Source organism: Hippopotamus amphibius, chromosome 5, assembly GCF_030028045.1.
Source record: "Hippopotamus amphibius kiboko isolate mHipAmp2 chromosome 5, mHipAmp2.hap2, whole genome shotgun sequence".
NCBI classification, from domain to species: Eukaryota; Metazoa; Chordata; class Mammalia; order Artiodactyla; family Hippopotamidae; genus Hippopotamus; species Hippopotamus amphibius.
The window spans coordinates 160,804,336-160,829,629 of NC_080190.1; the positions used below are offsets into that span (position 1 = coordinate 160,804,336).

Consider the following 25,294-nt stretch of genomic DNA (forward strand, 5'->3'; position numbering starts at 1 on the left):
ATCCCAGCTGGCTTTTGTGAAGAAATTGACAAGGTGATCCTAAAATGTACATGGAAATACAAGGGCCCTCGAGAGCCAAAACAATCTTGAAATGAAGAACACAGTTGGAGTCATACTTCTTGATTTCAAAACGTTTAACACAGCAACAGTAATCAAGACAGTGAGGCACTGGCTTAATGAAAGGCATACAAATCAATGGAATAGAATTGAGAGTCCAGAAATAACCCCTACATTTATGGTCAATTGACTTTTTAATTAATTAATTAATTAATTGGCTGCATTGGGACTTTGTTGCTCCACACATGCTTTCTCTGGTTGCAGAGAGCTGGGGCTACTCTTCGTTGTGGTGCATGGGCTTCTCATTGTGGTGGCTTCTCTTGTTGCGGAGCATGGGCTCTAAGCACATGGGCTTCAGTACGTGTGGCACGTGGGCTCAATAGCTGTGGCTCTCAGGCTCTAGAGCACAGGCTCAGTAGTTGTGGCGCACGGGCTGAGTTGCTCCGCTGCATGTGGAATCTTCCCGGACCAGTGCTTGAACCCATGTCCCGTGCATTGGCAGGAGGATTCTTCACCACCGCGCCACCAGGGAAGCCCTGGTCAATTGACTTTTGACAAGAGTGCTGAAACATGGTGGAGAGAGAGAGAGAGATGGGAAGCAAGATTTTTGGTGCCTCTTCAGATAAGGACACCAATCCCATCAAAAGGACTTAACCCTCATGACCTCATTTAAACCTAGTTATCTCTCAAAGGCCCCACCTCCAAATACCATCACTTTGGGGGGTTAGGGCTTCAATATATGAATTTTATGGGAACACAATTCAGTCCGTAGTAATAGGTATTATTAATTCTCTGTTATAGGTATGAAAACTGAGTCTCAGTGAGATTAATACACAAGAAAAAATATAAAAGGGTAATGTTATTAAAAAGAGATTCCTATAGACGTGTGAATTCCTTGTGGGCAATTTCACATATAACCATGTAGGTTCCATAGCAACTGTGGTATCACAGACCCTGAAATCAGAGAGCCTGAGTTCATTTTCACCTTCTGCCATTTACCAACTTTGGATCTTGAGCAGTTACTTAATGACTAGGAGTTTCAAGAGCCTTCCCTGCAAAATGAATGGTTCCTAACCTCATGGAGTGTGAGCATTAAATGGAGTGCCCCAGAATGCCTGGCACAAAGTAGACATCAAGTAAGAGTTAGAACTTCAAAGATAAATACACAAAGATGTTTGATGCAGCTGTGATTGTCAGAACAGATTTGGACAACTTCAATATCCTTCAATAAGTTAAATAAACTATCATTCATTCATACTGAGATGCTAGACAAGCATAAAACAGAATAAGACAGATGTATGTTGACTTCCTGGGTTATTTTTCCTGTCCCTACCTACTGTGCAACTTTAGGCAAGTGCTTTAACCTATCTGTGCCTCAGTTTTCCGATCTGAAAAATGACAATAAAAGCAGTACCTATTTCACAGAGTTGTCTTGAAAATTAAATAACATACAGTCCATATAAGACATGTAAAATACTCCAAAGCACATGCTAAATATTAACCATTATTATAATTCCATTTGTATGGAAGGAAGGAAAGCTAATGACTCATTTATAGAAAAAGATAAAAGAATCTGCTACTAATCGTTATTTCTTGGGAGTAAGGATGGGAAGTAGGATGAAGGGCTTCAACTTTCCCTTTACCCCTTCTGTACCACTGGAAACAAACAAACCCCCCAATTAATAGCTGTCTCTTGTTCTTCCCTCTTCCTCCAGTAATGAAGAGTGGACCTGATGATGCCTGAGCACTTTCTTCTACTGCCAGGCAGGGATGCTCTTCAGCTGGGACACGTGAGCACAGCAGCCAGAAGATCTCCATCCTGGCTGGTCAATAGTCGCACCCTTCCCCCACAATCCAGCAAGGTAAAGGTTAACTCCTGGCCTGCTGGGGCCCTCCAGGAGCCTTTGGGATGCGGATTCACAGTGACTCTGGTTTCTTTAGGGTCCTGTAGTCTAGGTTAGCATATATTTTGGGTCTCATTTCTGGCTCTCACTGAGCTTGGGACTGTGCACCTATTGTATCTGCCTCTAAATAATTCTTCAAGGTACTTATTCTCATTTTCCAAATGATGAAACCAAGATTACCTATTACACGACCTGCCCAACAGCACACAGCTCGTAAGTGGCGGCTCTCTGGCTCCCAAGGCCATGCTCCTTTCACTATGTGTCTTTACTTTCATTGGCTCACATTCCCTCTCTAAAAATATTTGTATTCTCTGCTTCAACAAGTTCTTTTCAAAAAGTTTATTTTACCAGCTTTGTAGTTCTGGTTTGTCTCAGCTGGTTTAGTAGTTTTAAGGACAGAGCTGAGTGATCCACTCTGTGAATAATTAACGAGTTGAGTTTGATCTCTGGCCTAAATTTGACCGCTCAATTTGATTATTTGCCCTGATCAAAAAGACAAGGAAAATGTCCCTGTCTTGGCACTTTTCAATGCCTGGAGAGGAGGGGAAGCCAGAAGAATCATTCTCACTCTGTTCCCCTTCTAAGAGATGAAGTCCCCTGCCCAAGGTCACAGGGGCTGAACCGCACTTGTTGATTGGGCCTTGACTCTGTGGAGACTTGGACATGGTTTGGAAATTAAACAGTTTCAGTTCAAGTCATTATGTGTGACCTTGGGCAAAGTTACTCATTCTCTCCCTTGCCTTCTTTTGTCATTTGTAAACAGGAGTCACAGTATTTATAGGCAGTGAAATTAACATTTTTAAGACGTCATCAACCAATTAAAATGCTGCACATAGAGCTGCAGCAGGGTGCTGGAGGCCCCACCTCCGCAGGCGGGTACCTGTTGTTGGACTGTGGGAATATCCACTGTGGCCCCAGGGCAGTGGCCAGGTGGTCAGGAAGATGAGAGTGCTATGGTAGTAAGGGGTGGGTTTCAGGCAAGCAGCTATTTATCAACTGATATGGAAGTGTTTCAATATTTTAACAATAGGTACAGCTATAGAATGAACATGGGTCCTTTGCAATGTGAATATGCATTTCTAGGGGGATTTACTCTGTGCTTGATACTATGGCCAACCTACTGATGATTCCATATAATCTTCATAAACACTCTGGAAAGTGCCACTTCAGACCCCTTGTTCAGACGAGGAAACTCTAACACTCTATAAAAGTGACAATGGCTGGTAAGTGGTAGAACAGTGATCTGAATACAAGCTGACTTGTGGCAGAGCCAGATGTGTGTGCACAGTGGGAGAGGGAAGGAAATCCTGGGCAGTAATGCACAACTGAATTTGAGAACACGGGTGGGAAAGGATGAATAAGAGAGCTGGGCTGTAGGACAATTCAAATGAGGAATAAAAAGACCTTGAGACACATAGAGTCCTTGGACAAGAATGACATTAAAAATATTTATTCCCCTTGTACTTATGAATGAAATAAAATGTTAACAAAAGATAAATCTGCAAAAAGGGTAGACAGAGGTTCTTTTGCACTTTGCTTATGCAAGCAACTTTGAAATTTTGCCCAAATAAAAAGTTGAAATAAAAAAGCAAAGTCCTTTGCACACAGGACTTCGTCTTCCCTTGGCTGTCATCTCTAAGTTGGATTATTCAGTTTCTTGCCTATATCAACTCATTTTTCAGAGTAACAGGGGCCACCAAGGAAAATCTAAGTCTAGTGTTCCACCTCCTCAACTTTCAGCAGCACTGCAGAAATCTGAAGAGCAGCTGTCGTGATTATGTGATTTGGAAATGCTTGCAAATGAGAATGAGTATAACATGCAACGTGACAGGAAGAACAATGATCCAGGAGTCAGATGACTGTAGATTAAATCTTGTTTAGTCAATTTTGCAGCTCAGTGAGCCTGGACGAGTCATAACTTCAACTGTAAAATGAGAATCACAGTGGTGAACTCCCAGGTTATGCTGGGGATTAAATGAAATACCATTTGTAAGGTTCCAGTCATGGGCTCCAGCATATAGTATATGCTCAATAAACATTTTATTTCCCATTCTCTGAGGCTCAGTTTCCACACCTATTAAAGAGAGACTGCAATGTGATAATCTGTGAAACATGCTTTGGAAAGGCATCCTGTTACAAATAAGTGTTGTTATGGCTGGAGATGACCAACGTAACCCAACTAACTACATTTCATTCTGTTTTTATTACTTTCAAGTTTCTTCTAACTCTTTAATCTGGATTTCTCCAACAAGCACACAACGATGGAATTTATTTACCCCTCTGAACACAATTCACACCTCCCTGAGGTGTCTAATCCAGGGCTGTGGACACTCCAAACACAGAAACATTTTCATTTCCAAAGTGAAGGCTAAGGATGTGATAGGCAATAAAAGGAAAGGTTTGCCCAAAGCGATGCTCTAAACAGGTAAAAATATGAGGCTCTGGGTATTCACTCCCTCTCGCAGTGAATCCTCAATTTGGGGGTTTAGACTGGTCAGAAAACATAATCCCAGGCCTGGGGACTAGGGTGCAGACATCTTTGTCAGAGGGTGGGGGGTATTATTCTCCCACCACATCATCTTAGTACATGGCATCATAGTACCATTATGAGTTATATGGTAAAATGTTAGTTTATTTATTTATTTATTTATAAATTTTAGTTTCATATATATGCACACACATACATACACACACACACACACACACACACACACACACACAGATATGTGGGCATTTAGTTGTGATGCATAGTGCATTTCTTACCACAGGTCAATAGTCAGAAAGTCTGAAAAATACTGCTCTCAAGCAAGAAAGAAAAACCTTAGTGTGTTTAGGAAAATATAGGCCTGTGAGGCTGGAATATGCCCTGAAAGGGAGGGTAATAAGAAGTGAAGTCAGCAACATAAGCAAAGGCCAGGCTGTGCAGGCCAACAGGCCACGGCAAGCAACTTAGATTTCATTCTAAGCACTATTGGAAGCCACTAAAGGATATAAATCAGTATGCTGCACACTCTGATTTACATTTTTAAAAGAAGGATAATGCTGGATACCTCCCACCACTACCTTTCTATTGTTTGTTCAAGTTCATAGATTGGACTCTAGAATTTGCCAGGCTGATCCAATAACCAAGTGCTCTGGAGGGAATTAGAATGTTTGTAATAGAATAAAACTGGTAAACCACTGAACTGAATTCTTGGAGATACCAATGAGACTAGCTCAGGTGGTGAAAAAATAAAACTCTCATGGAAACTCAAACAACAATCTACTAATTTTTACCTATGAGTAAGCAAATATTTTCAAACACTTGAGAAAGTTATTGGTATTACTGCAAATTGGCACACGTTTTTATAGGTTGTTCCTATCAAAATTTAAATTTTGTATGATCTTTAAGCCAAAAATTTCACTTCAATGACTATAACCTTCAGAAATATTCACATATATGCCAAGAACAGGCATAGCAAGATGCTCTCAGTACCATTTATAATTAGGAAATATCTGGTATCAATGGGCATCAGTGACAGATGCACAGCATGATCTAATTAAAAAAAACCCTGGGAGAATATATGCAGATAAACATATCTGAATGTTCACAGAAAAAGGTATAGAAGGAACATACAATACACTTAACACCAATAACCCTTGGTTAGAGGGTGAGAAAAGGCAGTGGGGATGTCCTTCACTTTTGCTTTGTATACTTTGGTATTTGAACTTCTTTTATACTAAGCACAAATTTTTTTTAAAATATAAAGTTGGGAAATCCCTGGTGGTCCAGTGGTTAGGACTCTGGGCTTTCACTGCCGGGGGGCCAAGGGTTCGATCCCAGGTCAGGAAACTAAGATCCCGTAAGCTGTGTGGCGCAGCCCAAAATATAAAACAAAACATAAAGCGATAAAATCACATTTATAAAAATACCCATAGGCTTAAAGGGCAAGCAAAGAGAGGCATTAACTAGGGAGGTAAGAAAGTGATCATAGTTTTGAGATTTTATCAATGCCCAGAGCTTCAATTCCTCAGTTGTCAGGGTGGGTAAAAACCAGTCAAATGCAGTTGGCTTGATCGTGTGTGTGTGTGTGTGTGTGTGTGTGTGTGTGTACACATATGTTTAAGATTTTCTCCCAAACACCTGCGGCCAGATGGTTTTAACCATTACAAAACCAGACGTCGCACCACCTCTGACCATCTTAACTCTGATTGGTTGGCTTAACCTGCTCCAATCTGAAATTCATCTGTGAGGTTTTGGGGTTGAGTCATGAACACTGGGCAAAACAGAGAGAAAATAGATAATGACAGTGACCAATCCCTAAGCATATAACTTCCTGCCAGGACCACTTCTGGGTGATTTATGTATATTACCACTAACTCCATAACCCTGTTTGGTAGGTGACATATTATCCCCACTTTACAAATGTATACAAAGCAGCCTCCCAAGCCAGGGGAGGTCATCTGCCCAGGTGGTGTAGCAAGGGAGGTGCTGGGATGTCAGCTGAGGCTTAATTCCAACCACAGGCAATGCTTTCCCCAGCGCCTCTCAGCTCTCCCAAAACACAGAGAGAGCAGCCTCAGTCCTCACCAGGTTGGAACTGTTTGGCTTTGCCTAAAGTCAGCTGGATGATGGTGCTAACGATAAGCGAACACTTTTACTTAATATCCTCTCGGAGTTTTCGATAAGGTTCCCTAGTCGGCTGAAATCTGTATCAGCACTATGAAAAATGTGAGAAGGAGTTACTAAGCAATTTATAGTATTTGTTCTCAAAACACCCTCCTTCCCCACCACCCCAGCCACATACAAAGACGGATGTGTGTTTTACTACTAAAATAAAGGACTGATGAGATGGGACCAGGATTATGGCAGAATTTTTCTCTGATAATATCTTCCCTGACCTGTTTAAGTCTCTCTGGGAATCTTATCCTGGACCCTTCCCCACCCCACCATGTGGGGTTAGCTGCCAGACCTCCTGCCCCTCCAGTGCCACCATAATTCCTGATGCCTGCCTGTTCTCTCCATCCCACTCTAACCACAAGGTATTGCATTCACTGTTTGCCTGTCTGTTTTCCTCAGCGGAATGCGGGCAGGCACCTGTAGCATAGGGACCCCACGGCCTTCCTCTTTCTAGCCCTAGTGAATAGCACATTGCCTGGTAGGCCCCAACAGATACTTAAAGAATAAATGAACATAATTCTAGCCAGGAATGTCATTTGGAAGGGCTAAGAGAGCAGAAGGGCCCAGCAGAGAAGTGTCCCTTAAGGTTTGATAGGAGCAGCTGAAAATAGTCCAATTCTTAGCTTGGGAAGGGAAAAGAAATAAAGAACATGTCTTGTGTAAAACTCCTTTGTATGATAATATAATGGTGGATGCATTTGTCGAAACCCATGAATGTACAACACAAAGAGTGAAAACTAGCGTAAACTACGCTTGATAGTGAGTCAGCGTTGGTTCATCCTATGTAACGAAGGCACCACTCTGATACCCATGCTGACGGTAGGGGAGGCTGTGTGCTTAGGAGGGGGGTTATATGGGAATTCTATGCTTTCCACTCAATTTTTCTGTGAATCTAAAACTGTACTAAAAAATAAAGTCTATTAGTATTTTTTTTTAAGTAGTAAAATAGATGTCAGCACAAAGAACTGCCACTATGTGATGCTTTATGGCTTTATGAACAACCTTGCTCTTTCTCAAATATAAAAAGAAACAGACCCCGTTAAAATAAAGCAGAATAAATCACTCCTATCCATTGAGATACAGGAGACTTCTCTAACGGGTATGATATATGGGCCAAGAGAAGAGCCAGGTAGCAAAGAGAAATGTACTCAAGTGTGTGTGGGGGGTGTGGGGTGTGGGGCAGGGGAGATATGGGGGAGGAATCAGTGTTCAAAAAGCAAAATTAAAAACAAACAAAAATTCTAAACATTTTTTCCAAAATAAAGGAGACGAGTTAATTTACTTCTATCATCATCTCTTCCATTATTCATGGCCAAATCTGGATTTCTAATACTAAAGATCATAAAATTTGTCAATTCTCAAAAAAAAGTTTTGTGTACAGTTTCTTCACAATAAAAGCACTCCCTGCAATTCAGTTATCTTATTATCATCAACTTTTTTACATTTTACATATTAATTTTTTATATGAATGAGGTTTAGGGCTATGGCCAAGGAAGCAGTATTAATTAGTATTAATTAATTACAATTAAGTAGAGCAACCAGCAACTACATACTATAATCATCTCAAACTTGGAATCCTGTCATAGACTCCTGCTGGAGTTGGGTGCTCCACACACAGAAACATAGATCTAGGGGCCGAGAGGGTAAAGAGCCTTCCTCAAGGTCATATATTCTTAACAGAGCCATCTGGGGCAACCAGCATGGCCAGCACGCCACACCTAAGTGTTCCATATGTGCTTGATTTACTTTCTCTCGTATAAACCAATGAACAGCTCAGTGCTGGAGGCACTAACTTTTAAATAAGTCAAGGTAGCTTAAAGAAGTTACTAACTTGGCAAGGTCACACAGCAGGTCAGCCAGAAGCGCGCCTGTGTGACCTGACCTCAGCCTGAAGGGGTAAAAGGAGTCACAAAAGGGCATAGAGAAGAGGGGCAGTGTAAGAGGGATTGTCACAGTAATTATGGGCTGGTCAACATTCACCCTGGCCTTGTCACTAATATTTATAAAACAGATAACTAATAAGAACCTGCTGCATAGCACAGGGAACTCCACTGCACTGTACAGTAGAAACTAATACAACATTGTAAAATAACCATACCCTAAAAAAAAAAAAAAAGGGAAAATATGTGTGCTACTCAGATTGTGCTGCATGCCACAAGCTGGAGCAGAATAAAGCGCTATGCATCCTCCCAGGGTAAGAAGAAGGGAGGAGTGGCCAAGGGGGTGGGAGTGGTCAGATGATCTCTCAGTGGAGGAACCATGGCCTGTGGCTTTGAAGATCAGCATTCCCGTTCCAGGCCAGAAGTAGTCGCTTATTAGCCACGCTTCCATGTACAAATCACCTCACTTCTCTGAACCCGATGCCTCAACCATTAAATGAAGATATTAGCATCTGTCCAGAAAGGCCATTGTGATGATTAAAATAGGACAGTGCAAGCAAGGCGACCTCATCATTGCCAATATTATTACTGTAATATCCCTTCTTATCCCCTCTTGGCTCTCCAGCACCTAGAACCTTAAAAGTTCTCAGGAAATACTTGTAGAATTAATGAGCAAACATATAAAATGTAGCAGAAAGTTAATTGGTTCTTCTACTAAAGATCAAAGCTCAAGAAACATTTCAAACACAACAGCAGTAGCTAAACAACATATTAACTAGTTATTTCTTTCTCTTACCACTTTCTTATATTTAGCTAAGAAATTCTCTAAGGCTAAAGGGAAGACTTCTCTCTCCCAGACAGTAACTTCATTTTGAATAATGCTTTTAAACACCTACAATATCCCAGACTTTCTCTAGTTAATCTCAGTAGCTACCAATCTGCGCTTTATGTGCGTTGTTTCATTTGGACTCAAAACCAACCATTTGAAGTTGATATATTATTATATTATATTGTATTATATTATATTACATTATATTACATGTTATTTTACAAATACAACTGATATTCAGAATTGAATTGACCAGTGCAATAAGCCCATTGTACACAGGAAAAAATAGTTTCCAAGCAGGTGTCTAATTTCTCCCAAGGTTAGCAGCATAGCCAGAAATAGAGAAACACAGGTAGTTTGACTGTCAAGCCTTAAACACTATTTGATTCTGTGGGCCTAGGACCAGACCCTCTCTACCTCCAGTTTAGCCTAACAATTGAGAATCCTCAAAGTTACAAGGTTAAAAACAATGCACAGAATATTGATAATCAAACCTTGGGAGTTAATTACATTGTTGCACAAGTCTCCCAAAAGAAGAGCAGAGAGCTCATCTTTTGAGTCATTTATGGCCACACTAGACAAGGCATGTGAGACTGCATTATAACAGTGGCTGATGTTAGCCAGCTATACAAAAGAACCTCTTTCTCAATCATGGCTCCAAGGCTACGGCATTCAGGCTGTAAAGCCTCTGCTCCCATCCAGGCTGGCCTGGCCACGTCTCCTTCCACCTGCACTGGGCAAAAGCCCGAATCCACACTCCACATCATTACCTGGCTGGCATTATAAGCCATCAATAGCATGCGAAGTATAGCCTCTAGTTCTGGGAGAGGGGAGGACAGACTCACATTTGCTCTCCCTGTTCGATCCATCCTAAAAACCACTGCAACCTCACCTCTTCAAACCACAGTCCTTACATCACCTTGAGATAACAGGAGGGCTTTCTAATCTAGCAAATCCCAACCTCCAAATTCATTCACTCACTCAAACTTTGAGAGTATCTCTGCCTGTTCCTGTGTTGTGTCAGATACACTGAATTAGACAACAGGTTGCAGAAGGGACACCCAAGGGGAACTGGACACCACTGCAGCACAAAGCAACGGCATTTTGAGAGCACTCAGCGTTCATTCATTCACTCCCCAGCCTTCTTCCCTGAATTAATGTAATCAGTGTCCACTCTGAAGCACCTGGCTTTCTCCTCTACCTCTTCCAAAGTTTAGCATAAATGCATCTTCAAGGAAGCCTTAATGACTCACTGAAGGAGATCCTCTCCCTACACTCTGCACCCTTCTCTCATTGCAACTATCACATCTCTAAATTTCTTCTTGCAAAGTTTTTTTGGTAGTAAGTAGTTATCTGCTTTATCTATTAGAAAGTAAGTTACATGAGGACGGACACTATGGATCTGGCTTATAGGCACTGGAACTGAGACTCCCCGCTGAGTACTTCATGAGTATTATATTAGTTACATCCTTTCCTCTATCATCATTGCACCTTCTGGGCTTTGATCTGATTTCTCCAATTTCTCTGAGTGCTCCAATTAAATCTACACACCTCTGCTTTATTTGAATGCCGACCAACCATCAGCACTTCACAGGACCACCTTTCATTACCTTTGTTTTATGTATATGAGTGAAATATGATTTCCCCTTAGAAACAAGCTCAGGAGCAGATTATCTAAGGTTTTTGTCTGTAAACTTCATGTCCCAGTATCTCGTCTAGGGCTCAACATCCTCTAGCCCTTCATACCTGGTACCCTGCAGTGATTGCAAACAGACATTAACCTTTTTGAATCTACTCTGTAGACAAAATTGCTATATATGTGTTTAATAAGCAGTTTTTCCAGGAAATTCAGTAAAAGGACATAAAAGCCCTTTTGCACACATTCTGGGCCTATTCATTTTGGAGATCCTTTTAAACACTTCCAAACATGTCATTTTTCCTACATTAAGCAAACTCAGTCCACTTAGGAGAAACAGGAACAGCAGCCTCCACCAAAATCACCCCAAACTAGATGCACATTCTGTATTAGGCTACCCTCCACTTTCTTGTGCAGTGAGAACCCTGATAAATTAAGGACTACCACTTTAGGGAAAAATGGTCTCACTACTGCTTAAGCTCTCGGTAACCTTCAGCATTCAACACTCTTCCTATTTAAAATCCTCATGGGAGCCCATTGATGGAGCCCAGGTTTTCAAGCCTCACAGGACTATGGAAGCAGCTTCAGGTGCCGGCCTAAGGAGTGCTGGTGGCCTCCCACACACCAGTCCCAGACGCCACACCTGCTTCCGTACCTACTGCTGGCACCTGCATCCTTTATCATGTCAACAGCGCCACTTGAGCACATTTGCCTGTTTTCTGTACTTGATCACTCAGCAAACCCGGTCCCTCTGTTTGGGATTCTGAAACCACCTCAGATGCAACACAGGTTACCAATCTTGAATACCAAACCTCCCCAGTACAGGTTCCAAAATGCGAGTGTGGTTTCCGGCAACAGTTGCATTGATTCTGAAAAATCAATGTGTATTGAAAATTTACGTTCACAAAACATCCTTCATGAACCCAGAGCCTAGCAGCAATGGGTGATTAATTCTCACACAGTAAAGGCAGGGAGGGTTTTCAGTCACCAAATGAATTCAAAGTGTTTACTGAGCAATGTACAGATGAAACAATGTTTCAGAAAAATTGCAGTTAAGCCAAGGAGCTTGGATTTGGACCAAAAATGGCAGGAAAGAAGTACACAAATGGAAAATATATATATAAATACAGTTAACTCTAATAGATGGTTTATTGTAAACCCTCAGAGCATTTTTCAAAAGGACTTGACAGATTCTACTGTAATAAGACATAGTGAAGAAGAAATGGTTTAAAAGATGTCATCAATCTTTTATTTAACTAAGCACTGGCCCTTCATTTTGAAGGAAATGATACAATTTCAAATCGGAACCTCCTTCTCAAGAAGTGGTATGAGAACATAACTGATTTAACACATAATCTTCAACAAAAACAAACTTTACGCAATTCACTAGGAAATAAAATGCATGTGGAATTTATCAAGTTAGTCAATGTAATTTTCCATGGGTCACAAGTGTTATCGCTAAGAACAAAACAACATAATGAAAAGTTGAATAAATCGGTCAAGTTTATAGTTACCCCGATTAAAAAAAAAATTACAAATAAAATGTAACTTTCCAAACACATCCTTTCAATGATCATGATCACACTAGATTTTATTCTAATTTACAAAAAATTGGTTAGACAATCACATAATATCGAGTCTTCAACACAGTGGATTCCATTTTGCTAAGAAAGAAAAAAAATAGAAAACAAGTAGTCCTTAAATCTTCTTCACTCTCCATAGCATATGTTGTAGAAAATTAAAGTTTTGCTTCCAAAAATATGTTTCCATGTGGTTGTGGTGTGGTCGACTGGTGCTATTAGGGCCAGAAGCACCAAAGACATGAGAAATTTAACCACTGAAGTGTCATTTTTCATAAAAACTAAAAATTTCCTTAAAGGTCTGGAGTAAAGTCTTCTGCTAGGCGTGTTAGTGCTATAAAGTCATTTTAAATTAAATGTGGAATAAAAGCTACAAAAAGTATGAGTTCTTTCAATATAAAAAGTTGTGTAGCTGAAGTTGTAGGCTCCTTTGCCATACATAAGCAGTCTCAATAAAATATTTGCTCAAGTAAGAAAATAGAATTTGTCTGATTACATTTAGCATCTGTTCCAGTTGGGTGTCCTGCTTATCCCTGCCAGAGCTTCTAAAAAACATTAGAATCAATATTCCTCGCCTTCAAAGAGCATCCATAATTCACAGTACAAAACAGTTCTAGAATCTTAGTCCTAAAGGGAAACAAAAATTATTAAATATATATATATTTTAAAGTGCCAGATGTAGCCATTGCCTGGACATTCGAAACTCTTATCCACAACACTGCCTCTTCCAGAAAGATGCCAACAGTCGATTCAGTCCCCTTTCCTTGCAACCTTCACTGGTTGGTTAGTGCTTTACTTTAAGCATGATGACCTTAGTAAAACTTCCAACAGTATCACTGTTCCAAAGCATTACATACTTCACATCTCTGGTACCCGGTAAAAATGCATGAAAAAGCGGCATCTGGAGTAGATCTCTTTCCTCTTCTAGTTGGTTTTCAAGCCCTGTTATCAAAAACCTCTTCTCTAGAGGCAGAATGCTAGTACTGATACGGATTTCATAGGAGTTCCCCCTTCAAGTTGAGATTTCTCACAAAGTTGTTTGTAACAGAGAGTCACTGCTATCCCTCAGTGCGACTGATGACATTCACTTTCCATTGAAGGGTGAAGGAGGGAGACAGAGACCGGGGAGTGGAAAAGAGAGCTGGCTGGTTAGCCCAGAGCTGCTAGACAGCGCTGTTCTGTTCTTCCCTCCTGCTGTCTGCACAATGGTCATTACATTCAACTTTCCCTTGACTATGTTAAACATAAAAGACAATCCGACGTTTACCCACATTTAACTTGCTCCACTTTTCCATGAGTAAAAGAACACAAACACAAAGCTGTGAGATTATTAAACAAAGAAACTAGATCAACATTTCCAACAGGAGACTGACATTTCTCCAAAGTCCTGGACCAGGGCTGAGTGTGGTCTTTAACAGTTAAAGTCCTATGACCTGTTTGGGGATTCCTGTGAAAACAGGGAACACAGCTAACACCCTTGTAATTAAATAATCTCATGTAGAGGTGCTATGAAGGTCTTGGCTTTTAAACATTATGGCCTTGACCTCCCAAGGTACTTTTTTCAATGACTTGAAAAAAGTATACAAGGAAATCCTTCAAGTTCTGTTGCCTTGATTTAAAGATCTCCAGGCAGGAGGCCTAAGGATGGCCGCTACTGTAGAACACTCAAGTCTGATTCTACTCCAGCTGTAAGAATTGGGTCACGAAGTGACTTGTTCAGTGTAATCTATAATAATTCCCAAGGGAAAGAAAAAACTTCACTCAACTTTTGAGACCGCATTAGCAATGCCAATGTGCAGCACAGAAGGATTCTGAAATCAAGGGCACACATCATTAAAGAGCTCACATGAAAACAAAGCACAAGACTGTACACATTGTTTAAAGCCTCACAGCAAAGCAAGCATAACAGCAGATCCAAACAGAATCCGCTATGCTGCTTCGGACGGATCCCACAATCACGGATCCATGTTTTAGGGCTGTCACCAGGTTCGGTGCTGACTACACCAGGTGGCATTTATTTGTGACTGCTGTCAGCCCTGTTCACAGAGAAAGCATTCTGAAGGGGTGTTCTCCAAACGACAAGGAGACTGCAGCAATATAACGAGACTTTATTTCTTAACTTAAATTGCATTAAGTGTGGCTAGCAAAATAAATACCTTATCACTGACATATGCCTCAAGCCTAAGATTTTATCACCAGCAAAACAACAGTGAGTGAGGGGGATGAGGCAGTGAAGGGAAAAAAAAAGAAAAATTCACAGGACCACTGCCAAAGCCTTAAATTAAAAACAAAAAAGATTACCTTCACTATTCAGGAAGGGGGTCAGGTGGGGGAATGGACAGGAAATTGACTGATTCCTGCCAGGGCAACCTTGTTTGGCTGTTTCTGTAGTGGATACTTTATGAGGTGGCGCTAGCCAACCTCACGGGCGACCTGGGGATGAACATGGCCAAGCAGGCTTAATTAGATCAGAGACACAAAGGGCTATTCCCTCCTTTGATAACAAATACTGCAGCTGTTAACTGCCTACAATAGCCGGGGAGAAAAAAAGGTGGCAAAACAGAACCAAAATCGAATCCTTCCCTTAGATAGCCTGTGACAATGATTTACTTGTAATCTGGGAAGTGGTGGGTGGCCCAGGAGACTCAGCGGGAAGCCAGCTTCAGAAGACAAATCCCTTGAGTATGGGGAGGTGTAAAGTCTTTGTTTTGTAGCCCAAGTTTACTCAACTATTTGTTACACTTCACAGGGGGCTGCGTGGTTTCAGTCTGCTGCTCCCAGACCTGTTCTGGTTTCACCAGCCTTGTACCCCAGGAAAACCAAAAGATAAATCACCCCAGCTTCCCGGATCCCTCACACTGCTCCTTGTGGGTAGCACCACCACAAACCTGCTCTTGGCCTTACTGTAGGGCATCCTCCAAGCCCAGAGTAGGAGGGGAAGCAGGCAGAAGGCAACGGCAGGCACTGGGACTCCGAACGTTTCTCCAAGCCAAAGTGCATAAGAAGTGTCGATTTTTGGACCCACGTCCAGCAGGGACTAAGTGTTTGGCAAGTCCACCATTTGTCTCACCTCGGGAAAGGAAGACAGACTGAGCCAGCGGGCAAGAAGCTGAGAAGTGCCCCTGGCCAAAGTGCTCCTACCTGTTCCCTCTTCCTCCTCCGGCCAAGATAACAAACTCAAGCCACAGCTGGCTGCGCTTTTCGCCAACTCTCCGTTTTCCAAATGGCCCAGGAGTCCAGATGGGGCCCAGAAGGCGGTGGAAGAGGGAGGGAGGAAGAGGAGGGAGGGGGCAGCGGCTGCTGCAAACAGCTCCGTCACACAGCTCCTCGCCCATCAGTGCACCACCGCCTCTCCGCCCTCCTCCTCCCGGCCGGGCGCGGGGGGGCGCCCGGGAGGCGGCGTAGTCCGCGCGGCGTCGCTGTCGCCCTCGTCCGGCTCCGCGGGGTGCAGGTGCGTGGCGAGCTCCTGCAGCACCGCGGTGCGTCCGATCTGGTCGTTGCGCCGCTTCTCCATGATCAGGTCCTCCAGGCTCTGGAACTCGAGCGTGTGGCTGCGCTGCGCAGAGAGCTGGATCTGCAGCCGGTAGGGCTGCTTGCCGATGCGCAGCTCGCCGCCGATCTTGAACTCGCGCTTGCCGTAGCGGCACCAGGCGGCGAAGCTCTCCGAGTTGCGCCAGCTCAGCTCGCGCTCCTTGGCGCCCACGTGCGCCAGCGCGTTGCGCACCACGGCGCTGGGGCTCAGCGGCTTGTAGCGGTACAGATCGTTCACCACGCGGCCGCGCCGGCCCTGGCTCGCGTCCGTCAGGAAGCTGTTGCTCACCTCCAGCCGGTGCAGGTGCACCACCTGGAAGTTGCCCACGTAGACGGCCCAGTGCGGGTACTGCGCCTGCGACACGAACTCCACCAGGTCGCCGGGCCTGCACTTGTTGAGCAGGTTCTCGGGGGTGTAGGTGCTCAGCGCCGCGGAGCCCGGCGCGAAGCTCTTCTGGTAGATGCACTCGTCGCGGTAGAACACGGAGCACTCCACCTCGTGCAGCCGCGGGTCATAGGGCTGCGGCGGCGGCAGCGGCGGCCCGTCGCCGCCGCCGTCTGGCAAACCGCCGCCACCTCCATCCGGCCCCTGGGGCGGCGGCTGCGGCTCCACGTCCTCGTCGTCATTGGAGAAGATGTAGGAGACCCCGATGCGGGGCCCGTCGTCCCGGTCCACACCCGTCGGGTCGGCAGTGGGAACTTCCTTATAACTTAGGTGGGTCAGTTTCTCCACCTGGTTGCCCATCACGCTGCGGACACACGTTCACACCGCCGTGAGAGGAGAAAGCGAAACCACCACTAGGGTCATTGGCACAGGTCCCCGGACAGGGGCTGGGACCACCTGTTGGGAGAGGAAGGCAAGGAAGCCATGCAGGAGCTCCTCCGTGAGATGGGCGATCTGTTCTTAAGAGGAAGAAAGGCTGGTGGCCGGGCACCTGGAGCCATTTTACGGGCAGTCTCACATGTGGAGCGCTTTCCCTCACTTTTCTGCCCCCAGGGTCACGGTCACAGGAGGCCGGGCTGCTCCAGCTCTCCCCCGCCCGCAGCCCTTCACCTCACCCGGGCGAAAATCCATTGCATCAGAGACTCCTACCGCTTCCGCCAGCACCCTACCTGCCCATCCCAAGCAGGAAGGGGAAAGGAAAAGAAACTTTATTCCAATTCCCCTTTCCTAGCTCCCTCCATTCACCCCAGGGTCCTAAGTTGGCCCCAGAGACGCCCCCCCATCCACTGCTGAGCAAACCGACGAGGACCCCGCAGCGCGGCCCGGGCAGGTGAGCCGCGCTACCTGGCTCACCTGCGGCGCCTTCTGCTCCCGCCTCGCCCGCCCCTCCCCCGCGCGCCCGCCCGCCCTCCCTCTAGCTCGGGTTACCTGCGCAAACTCACCCGCCTAAAGGTGGAAGCCGTGGGGCGCTGGGAGGGGCCCTCCGCCGCACCCTGAGACTTCTAGGGCTAGTTTGCAGGTGTGGGCTCCGCAGTCTCTCCTCTACGGGCGCCAGCGGCGGCGAGGCTGGGCGGGCGGGAGCAGCGCATGTCTTGCCCCCGCGGCGACGCAGCACCTCAAGACTTGAAGGTGGGGAGCGGCGCCTCTTCCCACCGCACCCCTTCCCTCCTGCTGGGGCGGCTTCTCCCTCTCCACCTGCTCTCGGAGGGGGAGGTGGGGCTCTCCAGAAGGAGGAGAAGGAAGCCGCCGGCAGCTGCCGCTCGGGCCGGGCGAGCAACAAGCGCCGGAGCGGGAGGGACGGGATTGTAGATCCGGCTCCGGGCTCCCAGGGCGGGAGCGCAGCCCCTGGCATTTAAAGAGACAGGCGCTCGCTCCCGGAGCCCCGGCCTTTCCCGCACGGCGCTGAGCCCCAGGCATCCCCGCCTCCGCCCCGCCCACCCGGGCCACGGGGCCCCGCCCAGGCCACGCCCCCGCTTCAGAACCGCTTTAAATTCCGCTGGTAAATAACCAGAGCGCACGCAGACTTGGACGCGGCGGCTTTGCGCGCTTGTTTGCGCGGGACCGGTGGGATCTCTGTTCGCCCTCGTAGAGCAAGACCTTGTTGTGGAGTCCTCGCTGCTCGCTCAAGTCGTATTTTTCGGAGCTGCGAGCTTTAAAATGAAGTTGGAAACCAAACGCCACCTGCCAGGGTGGAGAGGAGAGGGGGATTAAGAGCTGGTGTTTGTTCAGTTTCTCTTTCGCCTCTTCATCCCCAGAGTACCTGGAGAGGGAGGAAGGATCTTAGAAAGCAGACTTTTGCATCTTTCTTTTCTATCCTAGAACCGATTTCTTGCCAAAGGTCACAGAAAAGAATTTTTTACTAGGACAGCTGAGAAGTGCTTCCGTTTAGAGGTATTTCCGGAATAAGTCCTGTGAAACTTTCAGGTATGAAAAAAAAATTCCCAGAAAGGAAACAGTATAAAACAGAACGAAGACTTGGTTACTGACTTGGTTCCAAGACCGAAGCTCTTATTAATGTCCCTCGAAGTTAGTACAAAGTTGCTTTCATAACCTCCATTGAAGTTTTGAGAGTTACCAGATCATACATGGGATAGTGAAAGAAAGCATTCAGCTCTGGTTGTTTACTTGGGAGAGGATGTAGGAATTGCCTAATTGTCTTTAAATTAAGGGCTTATTAGAAGAGGCCCTCGGTAGATACATTTCCTTCCTGCTGACTTAACAGAAGGAAGTGGCAAGAGACTAGTATTGCCTATTAATCTCCACTACAAGAGGACACTTCCTCCTTCTCCCCTCCATGTTGGTTCTGTTTCTTATACCTAAGATGGAAGCTACCAAAGTGGTTTTTCTTTTTTGTTTTTGTTTTTGTGTTTTTTTAAATAATAGATCAGAGTCGGGGTGGAGGGTTGACACTACATAAGCCTAGACTTTCACTAGAACACTGGAACACACAAAGTCATTCGTGGTGGAATTAAGAATGCAACTCAAGACCTCTATCGTGTTTTCCATCACTGTTTCTTTTGACTCAGTTTTTCCAGGTAACACTATTATTTATTCAGTGTGTATACCAACCAGTGGAAATAGGAATATACTAACACTACCGTGATCCTTTTTTAGTTTGAGGGGGCAAAAAAAGAAAGAAATCAATCTGCTTATGTACTTTGGAGCCCAAATAATCAATATTGGCAGGTCTGTGATGGAAATCACAGCAAATGAAATCCTTCAGCAAATCTAAGATCACAGTGTAAGTTAGACCAAAAAGAGACTTCTGTGTGTCTGCTATATAGATTAAGTATTTTCTGACCAGCCTTAGGCATGTGTGACCAGATGAGTCTCCTCCCGGGACTTTTTGATAACACATGCTCTGGGAGCTGCTGTTTTACCTGACGAGTATTTGCCACTACTATGTGAGCTCATGCAGATGCCCATTTTAAGGGGGGGGGGGGGGGGGGTGTTAGACTGAGAGAAGCAATAGCAAGTCATCCCATGTCTGTTAGACCGGGGAACCTCTGCTACCGTCAGCTGTGGCAGGCCGCTTTGCCCCTAGGTGGTACTGGGTAGGTTGCCTTGTGATGGGAGACTCCATAGAAGGACACGGTAGTATGCAGTTTGCTGCCAGCGCTCTGGGGCACAGATCTAATGAGTAAGGAAACAACACCTAGTTGTCCAGGTGTTTAGCCTATTGCCTTGATGAGCTCTGTTCAGGTACACAGTGGTGGCTCAACAACAGTTCTTGAACTGACCAACTATAAAGTCTCAGAGGGAACAGGTTCTGAGTCATCTTTATATCCCAGTGCCTGGCTCTCAGTGAGTGCTCAATACATGCTTTTGTATTTTGGGAAATTTTGGCCATGTCAATAGCCTGTATCTTGTGTAGCTTCTTCCATGAATGCCTGTTTAGGGCCCAGCCTCTGTCTGATCTTCTAGGGCTCTTGGCCAGAGGTTACAGAATGGCTCTCAAACGTGCTTTGTTCATCTCAAATACTTGTTTAATAAATTTAAATTAACTGTCAATAATTTGGAGACTTGGGAAATCTCCCATAAAAATTCAGATTTCCAGATTCATTTGAAAGTGCTAATAATATGAGACAATTGGGCCCACATTCCAGGATGCCAGCAAAAAGCTAGAGCTGAGCAGTGGTCACCTTGGAGATAAGGTGTAGCCTCCAGTTGGCCCCCATTCCTGTCCTAGCCACCTCACCTACCTAGTTCTTTGACTGGCCGTGGGAGCCTCTGGGTTAGCCATCTCTGCCATTCAATTTCTGCACTATACATTGTATCACTTGATTATATATAATTCAGCACTTATCACATGGCATCTGGTATTTTTTTTCTCTACTCTAATGATACGGTACACATTATCTGAGGAACTGCTCACCCCCTGATTATGGTATTACTCTTTTTTTTTAAAATTTGTTTATTTATTTATTTATTTGGCTGTGTTGGGTCTTTTTTTTGCTGTGCACAGGCATTCTTTAGTTGCAGTGAGTGGGGGCTACTTTTCGTTGTGTGTGGGCTCCTCATTGCCATGGCTTCTCTTGTTGTGGAGCATGGGCTCTAGGCACCTGGGCTTCAGTAGTTGCGGCACATGGGCTCAATAATTGTGGTTCGTGGGCTCTAAAGCACAGGCTCAATTGTTGTGGCGCACAGGCTTAGTTGCTCCGCGGCATGTGGGATCTTCCTGGAGCAGGGATCGAACCCGTGTCCCCAGCATTGGCAGGTGGATTCTTAACCACTGCGCCACCTAAGAAACCCGGTGTTACTCTTTAATTCATATTTTTAAAGTGTCTTTTCTAAAGAGAGCTTGAGGGGCTTCCCTGGCCATAAAAAGGAATGAAATTGGGTCATTTGTAGAGATGTGGATGGACCTAGTCTGTTATACAGAGTGAAGGAAGTCAGAAAGAGAAAAACAAGTATCATATATTAATGCATATATGTGGAATCTAGAAAAATAGTACAGATGAACCTATTTCCAGGCAGGAATAGAGAAGCAGATGTAGAGAACAGACATGTAGACACAGGTGGGGAAGGAGAGGGTGGGATGAACTGGGAGATTAGGTTTGACATAAATACACTACCATATGTAAAATAGATAGCTAGTGGGAACCTGAGGTACAGCACAGGGAGCTCAGCTTGGTGCTCTGTGGTGACCTAGATGGGCAGGATGTGGGGGGATGGGAGGGAGATCCAAGAGAAGGGGATATATGTATACATACAGCTGATTCACTTCATTGTACAGCAGAAACTAACACAACATTGTAAAGCAGTTATACTCCAATAAAAAAAAAATGAAGAAAGCTTAATTCAAAATATATTTCTTGAAGACCTACTAGGTACCTGTTAGCCTCAAACATCACACATTTATTCTACAAGTGCAATAGGTTGGGTTTTGTAGATATCCCTGTTCCCATGAAATATATAGACTCCTCAAGATAGTGTGACATGTCTTGCAGGAAGGCAAAGTAGAGGATGCTGAGGGGAAGTTTCAAGATGTGTAGATACAGAGGTGAATGTTAAAATGCCTGCCATCAGGGGCTTGGACTAGTGGGGATAACACAACTCAAAAATTAACAATGACATCGACCATTGAGGGAGCTCTTAATTCTGTTATAATGGACAGTTAAGTTCGGAGACGCTAAGTGACTTAAAGTGACTTCTTCCAGCTAGTAAGATCTCACAGGTTGGCTTGACATCAAGGCCTGTGCTCATTACCACTTTGTTTTAAATAGAGATAAATACGTTCTTCAATATTTAACAAATATTTGAGTGTCTGGCTTTACCGGGCTCCAGAGATAAAGGCATGGACTCAGTAGACAAAGTCCTTTCTCTTAATGGCTTTTATATGTTGATACGAGGAGACAACTGACAAGTTTAAGTAACTGTATATTCATTGGAGAGAGATAAGGACCATAAAGAAATTGACCAGGGCATATGAATTGACCAGGGTATATGACTACAGTGAGCTGGGAGGGAGTGGCCTACTTTGGATAAAATGGTCAGAGATGGGCTCCTAAGGAAGTGAAATTTGTGCTGAGACTTGAAGAATGAGAAGGAGGTGGCCTTGGCATTCCCTCCACGGGGAACACCAAGGCCTGAGGTGAGAAGGAATTGGGGTGTTTAGGAAATAGGGGAAAAAAGGTTGCAACAAGAGCACAGGCAGTGAGAAGGTCTGTGATGGGGGTGCAGTTAGAGCCATGGGAAAGCTTTGGGGGGTTAGGGTTGTCCCTCTGGCTGCCCTATGGGAAATGGACTGTAAAGGGATGAGAGAGGAAGCAGGTCCTACAAATGAACAGGCGGTGGGGAGGAAAGGCCTTCCCTGCAGGCGGAGCCCGATGAACAAAGGATAAAGCCACGAAGGCACCATCCCCAGAAGCAGCCATAAAGAAACGTTAGATTTGAATTCTCAGCCATACTGTAGCTTCATCCTTCCCCAGCAGTGACCCAGGTGTCACATTCCACCCACCTCCTCAGAAGAGGCACTCAGTAAAAACAAGTTGTGTTGAATGCCGTTCCGTCACTCTCACAGTATTCCTGTCCAGAGCAGAGGGGAATAGTCGAGAATTGATGTTTCTACCTGACAAGGCCTCGGCCCCCTGACTCTGCAGGTGTAGTGGAGATCTCGATTTAAATGGCTCAATCCAAGAATGTACAAAACAGGAACACGAGGGCAGAATTATCTGATTAGGCAGTCTAAAACTCTGCCTGTTCCCAGGGCTGGGCCCCAGGCTCATGGCAACCTCAGATAGCTGAGTAAGTTTGCTGGAAAACAGGTTCCTCCACACCTTTCTTATGTTGGGAAACTTCCAGACTTCCCTGTGCCTGTTACCCACTGCCCGGGTTTGTTGAGACATAAGAGGTAAGTAGTAGCAGAATGAAAACAGATGATCTGGGTTGGCATCTTGTTTGCCGGGTTCATGACCCTGGAGCTGTCTCTTACCCACTCTGGGCCTCCTTTTCCAATCTCTAAAGTGGGGTTTGGGAGTCCCCTGGTGGCCTAGTGGTTAGGATTCTGGGCTTTCACTGCTGTGACCCAGGTTTAGGGAACTGAGATCTTACAAGCTGTGTGGCATGGCTAAAAAAAAAAAAAAAAAAAATATATATATATATATATATATATATATATATATATATATATATATACAGTGGGGCTCATGATACTGTTGGCCTCACTTGGAAATCCTCATATGAGACAGTGTATGTGGAAGCACCTTGAAAATCCTAAAGGCTGTGTAGATGCCACACGTTATTTACACCCACCAAGCCCCAGGTTAGAGCCCTGTTAGAGCCAGAGGAAGATTTCAATATGGGGAGCCAAAGAATAACCATTTTTACGGGCATCAGCATGCTATGTCTCCATACCAATCCTCTTTTTTACCATTTCCCAGTTAAGAATACAAAGGCCCAGGGGTACGCATCTTACGGATTGTAAATGGGAGAAGCCTGATTCAAGTCCAAATCTGGCTGGCTCCAAGTCTGTACTTTTCATGCCATGTCAAGCTGCCTCAGGGGTACCAGCATATGTTTTGTTCATCCAGACACTGGCCAGTCTGAGGACCGGGGGCTGCTATGTCTTCTGGATGTACAATGACCAACTTGTCCTGGTTTGCCTAGGACGATCCTTGTTTCGCACTGGAAGCCCCATGTCCTAGGCAAACCGGGACGCTTGGCTGCCCTACCTTGGTGGCTTTTTCTGCACCTGAGCAGAGTGGGGATGTTGCTGGGGGAGGAGCAGGGAAGGGAGAGGGGAGAATGGAGAATCAGGTGTTTTAGTCCAGACCTCACTCTCACAAAGGGCCCCCATCTCCAGGCGAGGTTGTATATACAGCAGTAGCTACACAAACTGGGTTATCCAATAAAAGAGACAATAAATGTTACAACCCGCTTTTGGCATTCTTTTTTTTTTTTTTTTTTTTTTTTTCCTTTTTTTTACTCGGATTCTTTCCAAGAGGTGAGGACTGGGCCTGTCTCCCATTTGAGAGAACTGGCCTGCAGCTGCTACCTCTCTCTTCACCCTCCCAGCCTGCCTATCTTGGGCTTTAAAACCTGCAGAAAGAGTTTTGCACCTTGGCTGAATGATTCTTCCATCTTCAGGTTAGAAAAGGGAGCACGGAGGCTGCTGAGTGTCATCCTTTTCTTTAGCTTCTGCGTTTTATTTCTTTTTCCCCTCAGTTGCTCAGAACAGGCTCCCTCACGTAGGCTTGGCCAGAGCTAGTCTGCCCTGGGGGCTGGGGTGTGGAGGAGATGCCCTGAGAAGGAGTCTGGGGCTGTCATTCACCCCAAACCATCAGTTCTCCATGCATTAATCCTGTGCCTAAATTGTGAGGAAGCTTTTAACCCTTTTCTGAAAGAGGGCTCACCAGCTGGAAAACACTGAGGCTTGTGCCTCCTGGAAGCTGGCTGTTTTAAGAGGCCCCTGACGTTATGTTGTTGATGTTGAACCGGGAGTTTGATTTGTGTCCGGGAGTCTGAGCTTGTAGCTGGGCTCCTGCAGAAGCCTCATGAAAGATGCATTTCACCAGGCAGTTCCAGGGGAGAGACTAGCTTAAATTACAGCTCTACAAATCCAAATATTGGCATATCTGCAAATCCAAATGTAGGGATTTAAAAAAAAAATCTAAATTCTAAGAATCTTATTTTGCACTTCTCATGCAAGAAGGGGAGGATGAGCTATTCAGAGAGGAGACAAGGCTGTCAATAGGGAGAGAAGCTTCAGCAGAGTAAACCCAACCTTCTTTTCTTTCCTTGGCTATTCTTTGTGCTTCCAGGGAAGAAGAACTCTGACAAGAGAGAGGAAGACAGTGTTTGTTCAGCATGGCTTTCTGCAGGACAGATTAGGGGGACCATCCACCCAGTAACTGGGGCATTGGGCTCACCAAATCTAGTTGGTCAATTTCTGTTTGTTTTCCCCAAACCACTTCTAGCTGTGAGGCCAAGGGATCCCCAAGGAGGACTTACTTCCCTAGAGTCTATTCACAGCACAGCAGCCCCCAGCGATCCTGTGAGACGGAGAGCCTAGCCAGGTCACTCCTCTGCTCAAAACTCTCCCATGGCTCCCCATCTCCCTTGGAGAAAAGTCAGAGTCCTTGAAGCCGAATCCAGTCTTTGTACCCAGATACCAAATTAAATCTCGGAGACACCATTTTGGGAGAAGCAGAAAAGAATAGCTTTATTGCTTTGCCAGGCAAAGGGGGCCACAGCAGACATTCGTGGACACTCTTCTGATGGGTTGGTGGTGAGGTAAGTGGGCCTCAGCATCATCAACCTTCTGGTTCCAAC

At 44.9% G+C, this 25,294-nt stretch overlaps 1 protein-coding gene across 8 annotated transcripts in view; it reads right to left on the reverse strand.

Moving 5' to 3' along the window:
* The window catches only part of LRATD2 (LRAT domain containing 2), a 34,348-nt gene extending 16,488 nt beyond the window's left edge, over positions 1 to 17,860 (reverse strand). For 6 of the 8 annotated variants that reach the window (XR_009053803.1, XR_009053800.1, XR_009053802.1 and 3 more), the window contains exons 1-2: positions 17,464 to 17,860; positions 15,435 to 16,918 (exon numbers count right to left, since the gene is read on the reverse strand). Coding sequence is in view for 1 of the 8 variants with exons in the window: in XM_057735618.1 (XP_057591601.1) it covers positions 15,881 to 16,822 (942 nt within the window). In the remaining 7 variants the exon portion in view is untranslated. Of the gene's footprint in view, positions 1 to 12,192; positions 16,919 to 17,463 lie in introns of those variants that run through there. The other 2 variants (XR_009053806.1, XM_057735618.1) reach the window with 2 other exon arrangements.
* Positions 17,861 to 25,294: the final 7,434 nt, after the last annotated feature.